Source organism: Struthio camelus, chromosome 2, assembly GCF_040807025.1.
Source record: "Struthio camelus isolate bStrCam1 chromosome 2, bStrCam1.hap1, whole genome shotgun sequence".
NCBI lineage: Eukaryota > Metazoa > Chordata > Aves > Struthioniformes > Struthionidae > Struthio > Struthio camelus.
Window position 1 is genome coordinate 82,893,361 of NC_090943.1, and position 16,614 is coordinate 82,909,974.

General features: G+C 41.2%; 1 protein-coding gene across 3 annotated transcripts in view; it reads left to right on the forward strand.

Annotated features, from left to right (window-relative positions):
• The window catches only part of TRIO (trio Rho guanine nucleotide exchange factor), a 263,242-nt gene that overhangs the window by 62,595 nt on the left and 184,033 nt on the right, over positions 1-16,614 (forward strand). For all 3 annotated transcript variants that reach the window (XM_068931428.1, XM_068931431.1, XM_068931429.1), the window contains exon 2: positions 11,015-11,089. In XM_068931428.1, coding sequence (XP_068787529.1) covers positions 11,015-11,089 — 75 coding nt within the window. The remainder of the gene's footprint in view (positions 1-11,014; positions 11,090-16,614) is intronic.

A 16,614-nucleotide genomic window follows, 5' to 3' on the forward strand; every position in this document is an offset into this window, starting at 1 on the left:
ACAAACAACTGGGTAGCCAGATGCGTTTAGAACACTACTTCTACAGACTCCTGCCCTGAGTAGTATTAGAAGCTGCTTGTTTTGTCTTGCTTGTCTTAGTTTTGCATGTGCTACATATACTCAACAAAGATGAGTTTGAAGTTAATTTACTCATGACTTGAGGACAGGTGAGCTGGTGAGAATTTCTTTCCTGGCTTTGAGTGCTGGGTTTAGGAGCACCCTTCTGACTAGGGTCATGAAAGTGCACATGCTGCATTTATAGTAATGTGTATCCATTTACAGAGGCGGATGAAAGTGAAGGCAAGATGTTAATCTTGTTCTCATTACAGTAAGGTGGAAGGAGCTGAGTAAGTGGCTGCGTGGAGAGCACCCAGCCTTGATTTCGGTGAAATTTCTGTCCTTCAGCAACGGTGTTAAATGTAGTTCTCGTGCAGTTCAAGCTGTTTGGTACTTTGTCGTCCGAAGGAAAAATCTTCTAGAACAAATTTAATAAATGAAGAATGAAACCTCCCTTCTTTAATCATGACAATGTGCAAAGTCCTTTATATTGGTACTCAAGTCAAAATTAATTCTTAGAGCAAAATACGGCACAGGTCTTCTGTTTTTAATGAAATTTACCGGAAGGATCAGATGGAGAGGATTTTTGGTGAGGGGGAGGAGAAAGGTTTGTGTAACTTAAAATAGCTCTGCTGTCTGACTGGGTAACGCTTGGGGGCTGGAGCCGTGGATGCAGTGCGTGGAGATGCTCCTCTCTGGCTCGGCGATGGTTTAGCCCTGCACAAAGCCGGTGATGTAATGTGTTCTGCTGTGAGCACGGCTCATCACGTGGCAGCCCGGCTGTCACTGGGCTGCATGCGGGTAGAGCTGTGCTGCGCTGCTTCGGCGCAGCCCAGCCAGCACGCAGCCAATTTTGGTCTCACTAGAGCAATCCCGTGTTCTTTCTGTGCTTTCTATTGTCTTAAACATGTATTTTTAATTACTGTAACATATATGTTAAGAATATGCGTACACCTGCTTAGAATAACTTAGCTATCATTTCTGACATAATCCTAGTGCAAACAAGACAGGTAACGGACGTCCCTCTTGGCATTTCATGCTAATCTTACCCTCCCTTTTAAAGGGAGGGAGGGAGACAGGTTGCTGTTAGCAACCACTTGCTTATTAGAAGTGAAATACACAGGCTTTAATTCCCCTGCGGACTGCTCGTGACTTTTTTATTTAAATAATTTTAGCTGAGACAAGTCCTTTTTCAGCTGACAGCATACACTGATCAGTGTTTTAAATAAAATCTACTCAATAAAAAATAAAATAGGAAAGGGATGTAGGGGGAAGCTCAATTGATTCTTCAAAACTTCATTTGTACCACTCCCCCAAATGCTCTTAATGGTGGCACATGAGAAGCTAGGGGCTGTATAAAGCAAGCTGCAGATAATTCTTTTCATCTGTTGTCTGAATCGAAATACACTGGACTGTTTTTGTGGTATAGCACGAAGCATCCTCCTCCTACTCCTTGCTCACGTTGATCTTTTGTACGTGCACTGTAACATAGCGTAGAACCTCAGATCCATCCTGCGTTTCCCGTGCCATGCTCGTAATAGGACTTGTGTAGTCACAGGCTAACACAATGCAAAAAAGGAAAGGGTGGAGGGAAGGAGTACTGAGCCAAAACCAGTTGTTTAAGTACAAATCTCTCCAAGTAGGACTGTAGCTGATTGTACTTTTTTGCAGATGGATCTCCATAAGGTGAGGAAAGTGTTATGAAAATGTGTGGAGCAATAGGGAGGAAAATCAAGAAGTAAATAAAATTCATAAATGCCTAGTCTCAGAGTCTATGCATAGTAGGAAGTCCAAAAGCAGTGCTTTGTGCTATAAGGGATCTCTTCTGAAGAATATGCAGCCTCTTTTTGGCGTTTTTGATTGATTTAGGTGCTGATGGAAATGGTTCTTCCTATAGTTGCTCAGGGTAAAACGACGCAGAACAACTCTCAGTCTATTTTACTGCGCTTATTGTTACTACCCTTACTGTAGTTTTCACCAATGTTCGGTGCGGAAAGAGGTTTCTCCAGATGGTGGTTTGGAACAAGAGCTGAAGGACATGATCTAAAATGTTATGTTCCAGCTGTTGCCGAGCTGAATTTAGAAGCTGCTGCCTTTCACTTAGGCTGTGTTTTGAACAGAAAACAAAGCAAAACAAAAAACATTGCTTGCAGACCTTGTTGTTAGTACAAATGCATGTCAAAACAATCTTCAGTAGGAGACAGAATACCCTTATGTTAGCTCTGACAAGGTAGACCCTTTAGCTGTGAACGGCTGCAGCAACAGTCAACAGGAGAATTATCTAACTGCAGGGAAAGCAGTGTGCTGTTGCTGCATTTGAAAACGCAGCCCTAGAAAAAGAGCTGCCACCTCAGCACGGCAGTGAGGGGAGTATTGCAACATTTAGAGATGAATGAGCAGTTCCCACCAAAAACAAATCAACCCCCAACAATGATGGTAAGACAGCAGAAGCAGACTGAACATCCCCAGTGGATATGTAGGTTTAAAAGCACAATTCTCCTTGCTTCCGAGTGGGGGAAACAGGTCATGTTTTGACTGTGCTTCATTTTAACTGGTTGAAAATGGATGGTTGTACTTCTGGCTCAAATATTTTGTAGGATAATTCAGGTTGGAAAGGACCTCACTACAGTGTATGGGTAATAACTCTAAGGTACCTGTTGAAGTAAAGTACAGGTTCTTAATAGAGTGATTTAGGATTTGGGGTTTTGTCAACTTTTGTTTTTAAGGCAGCTCTCCAACAAGTTTTGTGGTATGCACCTGAGGTACCTGATTTCCCAATAGTTGCTTTTAACTGAAGAATAGATGAGTATATGAGCTTTTGAGAAAAGGCTTGTCACTCAGCCTTGTATTGCATGTGTGGTAAGTGAACTGATCACTCTTGAGCATTTGCTGTCAACTATACTGGTAGCTTTTTTCTTGTCCAATATATATTCCGTTTGTTATGATTTCTCTCCACCTCCCCTGGAATCAGATGTAACTTACAGTCAAGAATGAGATGTATCCTGGTGGCAGGACAAGCCACAGAACAGCTATAAATAGGAAAATAAAACCTGTTTTAGTTAGTGATAACTGAAGGTGGCAAAAACTGAAAGTGGTGTAAATAGCTAGTAACCTTCTAATAAATCTAATTTTTTTTTTTTTCCTTTGCGGCAGTTTTTAGGCTATCCGATTCTGTGAAGCCCCAGTTGGCCATATGGTAACACTGCATGTGAACTCACTACTAGTGTGGAGTAATTCTTAAGGGTGCATAGGACGGAAGACAACACAGGAAGAGAAGGAACGTTTCTATGAGCTGTTGTGATAAACTAAGGATTTGGAGATGTCGTGTTTTCTTCTAAACAGGTTTTTGAGCCTAGTTAGAGTGGCAGGAGTCAAAAGCATACCTATGTCATGCTCTTGGAATAGCTTAAAATTAAGGGCAGGTTTCCTAGCTGCTCGTTTAACACTAAAACAGAAATACTTTGCTTAAACCCATGGATATTACTTCTGGAAAAACACTGAAATTGTGCTTCTGGGGTTGTATGCTTCTGTACGTTATATCCTTTTCCTTTTTCTAGTGCTTCTATTAGTCACTTGTAGGCTTTAGAACGTGGTCTGAGTAAAAGCATGAATGAATAAATGATGAATGCCAGGTTTACTAATATTGCCCAATGATCTATATGACAGTACTGTGTCTTTACCTCATTTGGTTCACTTACACAACTGCTGATATAGTTTTTTTTTTTTTTTTCTTTTTATGGCCTTCAACGTGTCATGCCAGCCACTACTAAAAATTAGTGTCCCTGAGATGAACTGCCATGGTATGTGTTGAAACTGGGCATCTGCAAGCTGATGAAGCTTCAGAGGAGAGAGCAGAATTACGTTCTTTGCCATTATTTCTGTCAATTTTGCTACTTTGTTGTAAAGTGAAAGATGATGTGAGATTTCTGAGCAGAAAAGAATAAAGGCAGTGTCTGTAACGGGAAGAGATAATAGCGCAGTTGATGAATTGACAATTCCGATTGCTGTATGAATCCTTTGCATAGTTGAGTATAAAAGTATGATTTTATAGGTAAGCCTACCATAAATGGAATTTGGTGCTTAAAATCAGAGGTAGAATCTAAAAAAGCTATCAGTAAATTCCATGCGTGCATTAACTTTAGCTTATCTTACATTTCCTTTTGACGAGGTTGTACTCTAGTTTTAGTTTTCTACTTCGTGAAGGTTCACAATTTTCTTTCTCATATATACCTCAGTAGTCTGATTGTATTTGTAAAGCCAAGAACTTGTAGAGTTCAGCAATCATTTTTCTATATCTGATTGAAGCAAAGAAAGAATCAAATGGTTTTATTGACTTAATCTGTGCAATTTTTTGGTTGATTCTGTACTGCACAGAACTTGGCCCACTGTCTTTTAAAAACCTTTTCTCTGTGGCAAAATGGGAGAATAGGAATGTGCTTTGTACACTCTCCTTCTGGACACTTGAAGGGGGAGGGGGGGGGAAAAAAGAAGAGGTAGTGTATGAATAACCTTGCAGCTGAGGTTTAGCGTATGCATTTGTTAACTGGTAAGCAGAGTTGAATAAACTTGCAGGTATTGAGGATTTAAGATCAATGTCATCATCTTGTAATAGAGGGGAGAAAGAAGGGCAAATAATGAAACCTGAATTAATCAGTCTAACACGTTAATTTTCTTGTATTTGTTGTATCTTCATTCCTCCTTTTGTTTTTTGCCTTTTTACTGAACTAGAAGACAATTTCTCTTGAAGTGTAGTTAAGATGACTTTACAGTTGAGAGAGGACTAGCTCGGGTTTCAGCAGCTTATAGTTGATCCACATGCTGTGAAATAGAGGAAATGTTGAGGATGGTAATATCTTACATTCTTTTTATCTGCATGTTGGCTGACTGCAATCTTGAGTTTTTGTAATCCAAAGAGAAACCTAATTAACACACAAGGAAATGGAACTGATCCTGGTGAATGCAAGAAGTTAGAGAAATGATTTACAGTTTCTGCTACCTTACCTAGATGCAAGTTGCTGCTTGTTTAGTTGCCGCTTGTTCGGAGTCCTCCTGCCTCCCCCCTTGCTTGATGCTTAGTAATAATGTTTATCCTTTGAGTGCTATGTAGGCGCTGGTATTGCACTTATATGAAAAACTGGCAATAATTGTGTGCATCTGTGAATAGAATCTAAAACTGCATGGAAGTTGTTTTATTTCAGGGTTCTTTTTCTAGCAAATACTTCTCTCAAATTATGACTAACCTAAATCAGTCCAATCTGTACTTAACTCCCAGATTACTTCAACTGGCACTGATGTAGCAGCGCTGAATGCTTGCCATCTCAGCTTTTATTGTTTTTTTTTTGTTTTTCTTTTTTCCTTTTTCTTCCTATGATTCTTAGAGTAGGTCATGGATTTTTGAACAGAAGCCTGTCAGAGCAGACCTGGCAGTTGAGAAGAAACCTCTTACCACGAGCATACTCTATCAGAGAATAACTCATTGATGGAGGTTTCCCTGGTTCGAGGTGGGATTTCCCTCAAGGAGGGGGTAGGGGCAAGAAGGCTGATTTTGGAGGGAGCAGACTGGCAGCCAAGGCACTTGCTTGCTGTCAGTGTCTTCAGCATTCAGAGGAGTGTTGAAAGCATTGTTGTACCCTGACGTGAGTCTGGCTTTTTTCATGTGCAGCTGTGAAAGGGTCTTGATTTTTCATGTTGGGATGTGAAAAGCAGTTGAGTTCTTAAAGGTGCGAGTTTTCATGATGAGAACATCCCCTGCTTAGTTTTTTTGTCTTTTCAGGAAGCTTTTTCTAGCCGTGTTTCAAAGAAGCCAAGTCAGTTATATATGACCCAAGTCAGTTATATATGACAGCAGCGGATGAGGGCTTCTTCAAGCTCCTCATGAGGAGAAGCTCTTCTTAGCCTCAACTCCCCATTCCTTTAACTAGCTTTAAAAGAGAAATCCTATAAAAGCCGGGTTATGTCCTTGGCTAGAGAGTTTGTGCAATTTATATATTTGTTTCCGTGGCTGAGCAATGCACATCACTGAAGATACCTTCAAAGTGCAAAAGACGTTTCTGTGTTCCTGGGGCAGCGATGCCTCTTGGCGAGGAGCTTGTTGCAGTGTTAATTTGTTTGTTATCCACTTCTGTAATAAAGTTGTTAGCTTTAAAGATACGCTTAAGATGATTTTATCTGCTGCCTTAAATTGTGTGGCTGAGTAGCTACTGAATATTGCAGTACAAGATGATTAACATAGTTACCTTGCTTCCTGTGTCTAAAGGAGATCTGGGTCTTAGGCATTTGTGCAGCATTTGTCTCGGACTTGTGAACTACTGCACCGGCTGCCAAGTTTTTTGTTAGTGCTCTGATGGCAGCTGGCTCACAGTTTTTCAGGCACGTATGCACAGTAGAAAGTTGCAGCAAGCTGATTCACAAAGGAACAGCCAAGTTACAGGACGACTGTGATACCCAGGCAAAGGGGTGGCTATTTTTGCTGGGTTACCCTCCTATCTGCAGGGTGGGAGGCTGGGCAGCTCTGCAGCCAGCTCTGTGCTGTGAGTCAGGACCGCTTGCTGCCTACGCGAGGGGAAGCTCTGGTCCGTTGGGTGAAGAAGTCTGATCCCTCCCAGGAGGGATGGATCTGCCTAGGAACACTGTCTTTCGCCTGGGTCTTTCAACTTGGCTAAATCGATGCATTGCAGCAAAATATCTTAGTTTCATGCAGCATGAGATAAAGGGTTAATACAGACGATTTGGTTTGTTAAATTTGGCTGGCTGCTGGTATCTTCTAGCTCTGAAGTTGTGGGGGGAGGAGGAGGTAGTGTATTTACTGGAATAAATTTCTCATTTGCCAGTGCATGCAGTAGTATTAAAAGTTTAGGCAATTTTTTTTTGCTCTTTGCATGGTTTATAGATGTCTAGCTGTGTGATACATTTCAATAACCGCCCTGTAATAACCAACTCGGTGCTTTAGCAGGAGTGTTGTGTTGTTATAACTTGGGACTGTGTGATTCTGAAAGCTTCATGGGGGAAAAAAAAACCTCTTATATTAAGATGAACTATTTAGAGTATTGTATGATTTTTAGTCTAATATTGAATGCTAATTTGCATAATTTGAGGTAACTTCTCCTTGCCTGTTGACTGTTAGCTAGAAAAAGCATGCCTGTATGTGCTATATGAGAGAACAGAAGGGCGTTTAGTACCTGTCCACAGATGTGAAACTGTAAATTGTGTATTCATTCAGTAGGTGTGGAAAACATCAAGGGTGGTTTTCTTGCTTGTTTTGAGACTAAAATTGTCTTTAAAAGATGTTACGATAGGGTTTGAATAAATCAGTTACATAATTTTCACTTATTATTAAAAATCACACCTGTTAAATAAAAAAGCCATAGTAGGCTTAAACAATACTGAAACAAACAGTGTGAATTTGTGCTGTACATGCATACACGTAATGCTTTTAAAAGTGACTGGAAATGAAACTGTTTGCAGTTTGGGTTTGTCGAGATGCATCACGTAGCCTCGGATCACGTTCTTCCGCGAACGTCTCCGTGTGCCCAGAGCGGATGGCGCCAGCGAAACCTTTGTTTGCTTGGCCGCTGTGCTGCGCTGTGCTGCGCTGTGCCGCTGCGAGGCGCGCGGCGGCGGGGGCTGCAGGCACTGCAGCGAAGCCACCCGGCAGCGACTGCAGCCCGGCCTGCTGGCGAGGATGACATCACCGCCGCCACCATGCGAGAGAGCGGCTGCCGTGGAGGCTGCCGAGCTGCGTGCGCAGGGATTGCTGCAGACACGCATGGCATTTCACTGGCGAGCAGCAAATGCCTCTTCCTCCCCCTTGCCCCCACCCCGTCCTCAAATCTTCATAATGACTTTATATTTTGTTGGGCTGAGGCTTAAAAGGAGGAGGGGACACCACCCAAAGCCCGGAGAGCCTACTTATTTTGCTGTTTTCTGTTATTGCTCTGTACTGGAGATAAAAATACGATATTCTCATGCCTTTTCTTCCCCCTGCTTGCTCCTCAGCATTCTTTTGTCAAGTATAATCCCCACAGGCTTCTCACTTAAGCTCTAATGCCGTGGAACTGGAATAAAAATAGGCTGTTTAGAGCAGCAGGAATATAATAATCCAAGACCGTGAGCCTTAAGGATATGCAGATCCAGAATGTGAGCCAAGCACTAACATATTTACTGGAGTGTTTACCCTGAGCAGCCCCTTAAATAGTCAAAGAAATTGCCGCTAAATGTTTCTTGCTGCTTACATGCCACAGGCAAAGTAAAAGGCACAGCTACCCTGCGTGATCCGAGTTGAAGTAGTTTAAGGACTCCAAAGCCTTAACCAAGCAAGTTGCAGTACCATCAGTATCTTGGGTAATTCTGAGCTCAGATAGGCAGCAGAGTAAGCGCTAGTTTCTGCATGCTTTTTAACTGAGGAGAAAGTGTTTTCTACCCCTAAAATTTACTGTAAAGAAAAGAAATTGTCATGGTTGGTATGAAAGCTGGGCATGCTAAATTGGCATTAAGCTTATGGTGGGGTAGCTCAGGACACGTTACAAAAAAATTTTAGCTCTGGAAATGTGCTTTGTATGCCTTAACAGTCAGCTGAAACACAAATATTTCAAGAAGGAAAAAAGTATTTACTGTCATTTTAGGTAAGTTTTTTTTAAGCCCAAGGTTTTCTTAAACTGTTGCTTATAGCTTTGGTCCATGCTAAAAGAAAACTTAGGGCGAAGACTGTAGTCTATTTCACTAAAAGTTGATAACCCATAGCCAATGCTCCAGAGCGAGGAGTAATGCAAGAGGTGCGCACCACTGTGTGCTGGACTCCTAGTGGTCCCGGGGCAGTGTAAAACAAGTACCTGTGTCCCTCTGCTGCTTTGTTGGTCTGTAGACGCTGTGCATTTGCAAAATATTGTCCATAATGTCCAGAAATACTCCATACAGTGTGATTTCCCAAGGAATCGTTGTTGTCCTCTTCTGGCCTCTGAGAACATGCATTGATTTTGGTTTTATTTTTATTCTGTGGTGTTCTGGAAAACCAAGCAGGGAACTAGCTCGTGGATGGAAAAGGATTTGTTTGGTTTGATTTGTAATCTGTAGGGGCTGAGACAATAGCACGGTTGCGTAATTGAGTTGTAGTGAACTGGAGGGACCCTGCTTTGGCCTGTATGTATGATGTCCTGACAGACGTTTGTTTATTGTATTTTTAAAAACCTCCAGTGGTGGATAAGACCATGGCCTGCGAAAGGCAGTCGGGTTTCCTGCTTCACTGTTCTTTCCTTTACAAAACTTTTCCTAACTTCTAAAGTAAACCTCTTGCTATAACTCTAGCCAGTTTACTTTTGTCACTGCTAAGCTGTCTTTGATGTATTTTGAGGACTGTTGCTGTGCCTCCCATCCGTTCTTCAGGCTAAACAGTGTCAGTTGGTTTAGTCCTTTCTCACAGCTCATGGTATGTGAATACCTGGCCGTCTTTTGCCCTAGGCATTCTGTTCAATGTGCCCTGGGTCTGTTTTGAAAGGCAGCGCCTGTAAGTAAACACCCTACCGGCACAAAAGCCTTCGCATTGCTGACTGGAATGGAAAACCCGTCATGTGTTTTGCATATGATACCTCTATTTGCAAATCTTATTTCTTGACAACACCGACATGATACCTTTGGGTCTTTGTTCAGAAGTGCACAGCTGTTTTGTTAAGGGTCAGATCCTGAAACCAAGGGCTATGAAAGGTTAGGATACTTGTGAGGAAGAAGAGAAGTGATAGCTGCACCGCTGGGGGTCACTGGTGGGTTTTACTGCTATCTGTAAGGGGGCTGTGGCCTTCTTGCACTCAGGAAGAACAGGGTGCTTTAAAAAAAGACTGCCATGTGCATAGATGAGCTTCCTCTTGTAAGCTTGCCCTGGAATTATGAATAATTCAGAAGGTTGTTTTACCTTTCAAATGAACTATTGCTTTTAAAGAATAAAACTGTTGTGTTGTAACAGGTTTTTTTGGGCTCCTCTTACTTTAAAAGAGGGAAGGGGGCGGGGGAGGGGGGAAGCAAATGGCATTTCCAGGCTTCAGCTGTGGTAAACAAATAAGTGCTTCCCACACATCTCCAGAAGAGCTGGACATAAATCAGAAGAGAGATTGCAAAAGGTCATAGATGCAGTTAGTTAAAGCGTGAGCACCAAACCACCTGCTTGTTGGGAGATGAACAAGATTGGCCCAGAAGGGGTCAATTTTATATTGTACAGGTCAGTATGGAATTTAAGGTCATAAATAAAATGCTTCCTAAATGACCTTCGTTAAAGAAGGGAGAAGTGTAGAATCTGGCCGCAGACGTGCACTGGCTCCACGAGGAGGAGGACAGAGCTGACAGTGTACTGCTCTGTAACATTGACTGTAATCACCCGCCCTAGGGACCGTTTCAAACTCCGTGTGTGTTTGTAGAGTTAACGTAAAGGAATATGATCCCTGTTACAAAATGCTACTGCTGTCAGGCAGCAGAAAAGACACAGATGAGAGCTTTATGTCTGTAGGCATTCTACTTATGGAAGAGATGTGAGGACCGTTGTATTTAAATAGTGTTCAATTTCTTTAGTGGTGGAAACTGGCTAACAGTTGCTGTGAAGGTACTAATTTATTAGCCTGATGATACTCCTCTCAGCTGGAAGAGGAAGTGGCAGCTGGAATGCCTTAGAGTAGCTGCATCAAACTAATGCAGTTTTTAATGAAGAAAAAGGCTAATTCCAGTGTTGTGCTTTCCACTGAGGCTTGCTAACAGACCATGTTAGTTAGGTTAAGCTTTCAAAGTGATGATATGTTATATTCATACTTTAAACATTTACAGTATTTCCTGCAGCCCTTTACTTTAAAGTTATCTGAATTCTGTAATCGTAGTGTTCAGATTGTATTCCAAAGGTAAATGTTATCCTGTGCGTTCACTAAATGTTGAAGTGAGTTTTTCTGAATTTCTGACTAATTACTTTGTCTTGTATGTGTTTCAGGGTTTCGCAAAAATGATGAAATGAAGGCTATGGAAGTATTGCCAATTTTAAAGGAAAAAGTTGCATACCTTTCAGGTAAAGTTATTTCCTTCTTGTTATATAATGCATAACTCTGGAATCAGTCGTGGACAAAATGATATTTTGAATACCCCAAAAACCATTAAAATAGAGGGAAACAACTGAGGCAGTTGGGTATCCCAAGCATAAACAGGCTTCCCCATACTAAGCCAAACATGAGCATTGTAAAAGGATCCGTAGTAATGAAGGAGTGTTGTGCTCAGTGTGGAATATATTGGTAATTTCTCTTCCCCCTCCACATGCTGCAAATCCAATATCGTTAATTAGAAAAGCTTTACTGTAGTCACATTGCTTGTCTTATTTCTTATTTCTTCATCTCTTGGCTTTGGTACCAGTGCACGTAAACAAATTCTCCATCTCTCTGAGGCATGGGAGAAACATCTCTGTTGCAGAGATGAGATTTGAGTGCATATCCTTTAAGGCATACTTAACATCTTCATGGTGAAATGAGTTAGCATCTAATTTTAGCTGTCTCCAGCATACAGCTTGCAGTTGGTTGTTGCTTAACAAGGAATAACAGAAAGGATTTAGAAGTGGGGTTCAGATTAATGAATATCATATTCTATAACTTGATAAGTAACTTCACTTAAAGGAATGATGGCTGTACGAGGTGCTTATTCATGTGAACTGGGTTTTGGGTTTGATGTTCTGAAGTAAGTACTTTGATATCTGTTGGGATTAATCAACATCAGTCTCTCTGCTGTAATCTCTGTGACAAATGATTTAGAGGACAGTCTCATATTTGAAAGTTTTTTTTGATTAGATTAATAAACTGTCAAGAACTCCAGAAATCTCTTTATCTATAAATATAAAATTTACGAAAAGATCCCTGAAATTGTACTCTTTAAAGATTTGCTGTGCATGGATGCTAGTATATGTAGTTCACAGTACTTCATCCTGTCCACTCAGCAGAGTGGACTAGGAGGCGTAAAGCAAAAAGATGGTTTTGTAAAAGGTCTTGGCAACTGACTGACATGTCAGGCTGCCCAGAGCCAGTTTGCCTGGTGATATGGGAACTTTGAAGGCTTGCTCAAAACCGTAGCTTTAGGGGGAAGAGAAGGGGAAAAAGGGAGTTAAATACAATATTCCAATCCCTCATTACTGTTCTGTTTCAGGCCTTGTTTTATGGCACTTTGTGAAAACATATTTGTGTCTCTATTCCAAAACGTCTGAATTTCCAGATAGTCCAAACCTAAGTGGTGTGTGTGGTGGTGTTGGTTTTTGGAGGGGTTTGAAAGATGATAGTTGTTCTCTGATGTTAACTTGTAACCAGGAGATATTCTCAAGTGGGACTAACTCAGAGTAAGTAAAGCAGGTTCTTGAAATGAAAGCTGAAGATGAGTTCAAGTGAAGATGATGAATTGTAAACCAGAGCAGATGAGGTGCAGGCAGGAAGAAGTGGTTGCCAACTTGCCTATGTGAAGGTAGTAATTTCTGACAAAAGAGTTGAGCAAGCAGCTCTGGGCAGCAGGACTGGCTGGAACTGATCTGTCAAAATACGTAGTTTCATATTTTCGATTCAAGTGAGGCTCAAAGGAAAGGATATACATCAGCAATGCGGGTAATTTTAAAAAAGCAAAACACTACCACTAGGACTTTAAATCATTATGGACCTAGAACTGTGAAGCCTTATGTCTGGCAAGGCAAAGGTAAGGAAGACTATTGGATTATTGACTTACTGCACAAAAGATTTCAGAGGCTTTCAGTGTACCTCATTTATTTCCTTCAAAAGTACACCTTGTGCTCAACTATTTTGTTAACTGTTAAGGTCTGTAAAAGTAGGACATGTTTACTGGGGAAAAAACTATTTTTACTAAAAACGCTAATAGCTCCGTTAAACCTATGACATTCATGGATGTCACTATAATTTTTTGTATTTTTATTCTCCCACCTCAGTACTGGAACTGGTAGGGTTGTTACATGTTCACTGATGATTAAGTACCTCTTAAGTGGAATTCAAGTATGACAATCAACTGCACAAAAAAATAGTTCTGTTTTATAGAGCAGGAAATACACACAAATAACGCTGAGGAAGTTCATGGAGTGTTTGAGATGCTTGATGTCCTTGATCCTTGTCTTTTTCTGTCTTTCTCTGGTGAGACCTCCCTTCTCAAAGGTAAAGGACTAAGTGCAGACTGTGTGTCTTTATGTGTGTCTTTATATTCATCCTTGTGTTTTTAGAGTACTAGGTACATTGATTTTTACACAATGCTAGTCGTCTTGAGCGTTTCTTGAGACCAGCTTGTTGTGAAATGAGAGTTTTGGATGGGAGGTTATCACTGACAGAGCTGCTGGAAGTCATGAAACTCTGGGCTTTACCAGGCTCTCGAGATCCCGCTGCAGCCTTTCTACCTGCAGACTGCTTCCGACTCCTGCATCAGACCTAGTCCACCACAGGTATCTCCTAAGCCATTCCTGAGGTGGTGTTTTGATCCAGTCAGATGTTTAGCATTTTTATTGAGTTAAAACTGAAGATACCAGATGACTTTCCACTGAGATCTCTTTTATTCCAACTGTGCTGTGTTGTGATACACTGTAGTTATGAAAGTTTTCCCTTTCCCCTCCAACAGGCCCTTGTGCCTCTTCAATGTATGTTAACCTGAGTTAGGCTGTAACTCCCTACAACTTTGTTTCAGGCTTTGTTTGTCATGTATTATTTTCATTTGTATCCAAGCAGAGATATGTTTTAACATACATATTCAACATAATTTCTTTGCACAGTCTGAGTATTTCATCACTTTAAAAAAGACTCTTTCAGCAATTGCTTCTCCTCTGCTACTAATCACAGTAGGACTAAAGTGACTCACTACTTTTCCTCTGCATATCAAATTCTAATTTAGCCCTTTTCACTGAGCTGTTAATGATGTGAAGATTCCACCCTTTATTTATGAAAACAGTCTAGTATATCTCAAGATGTACTGACCTGGAAGAGAATTCTGCCACCTCGCCTCTGTCATTTGTGACACAGGCCGAAGTGGTTAAAAAAAGAGGAGACTTTCCAACTGCAGGTTATACAACAAGCAACAGGCAAACGATCTGACTATAGTCCAGATAAGTCATCTCGACTTCTTAATCTGTGTGATCTTTGCATATCTTCAAATATGTTAGTGTAACTGTGCTGCTCAAACTGTTAAAGAAAAGTAATTTAACAGCCAGTGGGATGACAGTTGGAGTGAGGAGGAGAGATGTGATCTCTGAATGAGAATTCACATCTGAAAAAGGCCTTAGAGCAGGTATTTTTTTTGCAAGGGCAGGAGACAATGAAATGCAGAAGAACATAATGCTTCTGTGAAGTATTGTGAAGTACTTTGTGCTGTATGTAGGAATCGCAGAGCCACAAAGCTCATAAAACTCGCCTGATTTCTGCTATTTGTATATATAAATTCTGAAGCTAACTCTGTATCAGAAATACACTTGTCCTTTATGAAACCAGCTAACAGACTGGACCACTTTTCTCTTGTTGGTCAAAGCAACAAAATAACTGGATTATTTTGCTGTCACGACAAGCTATAGAATGCAAATTCTTGGATGCAGCTTCCCTTGGAATTCTGTTCTTCCCCCCCCCCCCCCCGCCCCATATTGCCAATAGACTGGTTCTCCCCCCAAAAAACAAGCAAACAAAACAAAAGCAAAAAACCAAAAAAAAAAAACCCTTCCTTGATCTGATTTTTCTCCCAACTGGGAAGTAATCTGCTTGAGTACTGAGTGTGTCATCTGAAATAGAAAAGCGTTCTATAATTGTTACCATGAAGTACAGATGGAGTCTGGGATACGAATTTTTGTTCTGTTTAAACCCGATGTCAACAGACTTCAGATGCTCTTCGATCTACAGTTTGAGGTTAGTACTTACACGAGTGGAACGTTTTCCTATAAGGTGCAGTTATCTTGATTTCTCATGAGAAACAGCGTTTGATAACTTGTTCTACCTTTCAAACATGCCATAAAAGCCCCCTGCTTTGCTTTACCAAAGTTCTTTCTGTGTGAAAAGGCATTTCCTGGAAAATTGTGCTCTACAACGTGTGCGCTTTTGGTGCCATTTGGAGACTGTTGACAAGGCTGCCGTTAGTGATGTGTACTAGACAGAAATGATTCATGTTGACTGACTCATGTGCGTTGATTGTATGACACATCTTAGCATAAGCAGAGGGAGAGGGAGTTTTTGTCAGTACAGTGGGGGCTCCCTATAAAAGAGAAGGGGGAAAATGGAATTCCCCTTGAAGAAAGTAGTATGTTTTTGTTAAAACAAGACAAAGAGAAATGAGTTGAATAGAGACTACTGTGAGGCAGCAAATTCCCACCTGATGCTTCATAGGTTGTCACTTTTAACATTCCTGTCTGTATATCACACAGAAGCATCAGGAACAAAGGAAATGAGTGAGTTACTGGAAAAAGGCCTAAACTTTGACTTTCTAGGCATAAGGTCTAAGCAAAGCTTTTTACTAGAGAAAAAGATTAATTGAGCTCTGAAGTTTAAGAATTTTTTTGCTTTATACTTGCAGTCTAGGTATCCAGTCCAAGACTGGATAATGGAATTATTTTCATTAATATCAAGGCTGTATTAATTTCTTCATTAGCCATTTAGACCTGAAATTAGCATGATAAATTTTGTTGCCAACATATGAAAATTTCAGGACACGATAGCATAAATTTAAGCAGCTTGCTTCAAAAGTGGGCTTGCTTCATGATGTGTGCGAAGGTGGGAGCCAGCTGAGGTGGCATCAGAACTGATGTAAATATCCTTGGACTTGCTTTCCCCTGCCACACTGGGAAATCACATGATTCAGTAGTTAATCTGTGGGCAAGTCCAGGGGACAGATCTGTGAGAAGACTGCAGGTAACAAGACATTTATTTAAAATGATTGGAAAGCGTTAAGATGTTCCAGTGTATGCTCTTCACTGCTAGCTACTGCTTTTGAAAGAGGAATTTCCACCTGGAGCAGTTAAACACTTTGTTTGTGGGGTGAGAATTCATACTGTTTACTAGTTGAAACCTAAGTTGTTTAAGTCTGTGGCTGATGGACTGCAGCGCACTGAGAAGTGTTAAGGGCTTGAGCCGACTCAAGTGAAGTTGGGTAGCTTTGAAGCCAACTGATCATTCCGGAGCTGAGCAGAGGCCAGGGCTGTTGGACTCCCATGCAGTTATGCTGCCTTGCACTTGCAACTTCTGTCCTCTTCTTATCCCGTTACTTGGAGGGTAAAAATCCTCACGTTTTGTTGCTTGGCACGTGTGTCGAGGTGGTCGAGAAGAGCACATCTTCCACTGCTTAGCTGTTCAGCTCTGCATTATTCTACAGTTACGTCCCTGCTAAGGACCAGACTTACCTCTCCATTAGAATGAGACAATTTAGTTGTTTTTACTCTCATCCCATTGAAGAGGGTCATGCGAAAAAAAAATGAACTTCCTTTTCTGTTTAGGGGTCTGGCTGCACATCTTGACAGGAATCCAAAGCTGCTTTTGCCTTCTGAGGTCATTTGGTCCCTCACGGGAACCTGTCCAGTGCAGGCAGTCTCTGGAGACCTTG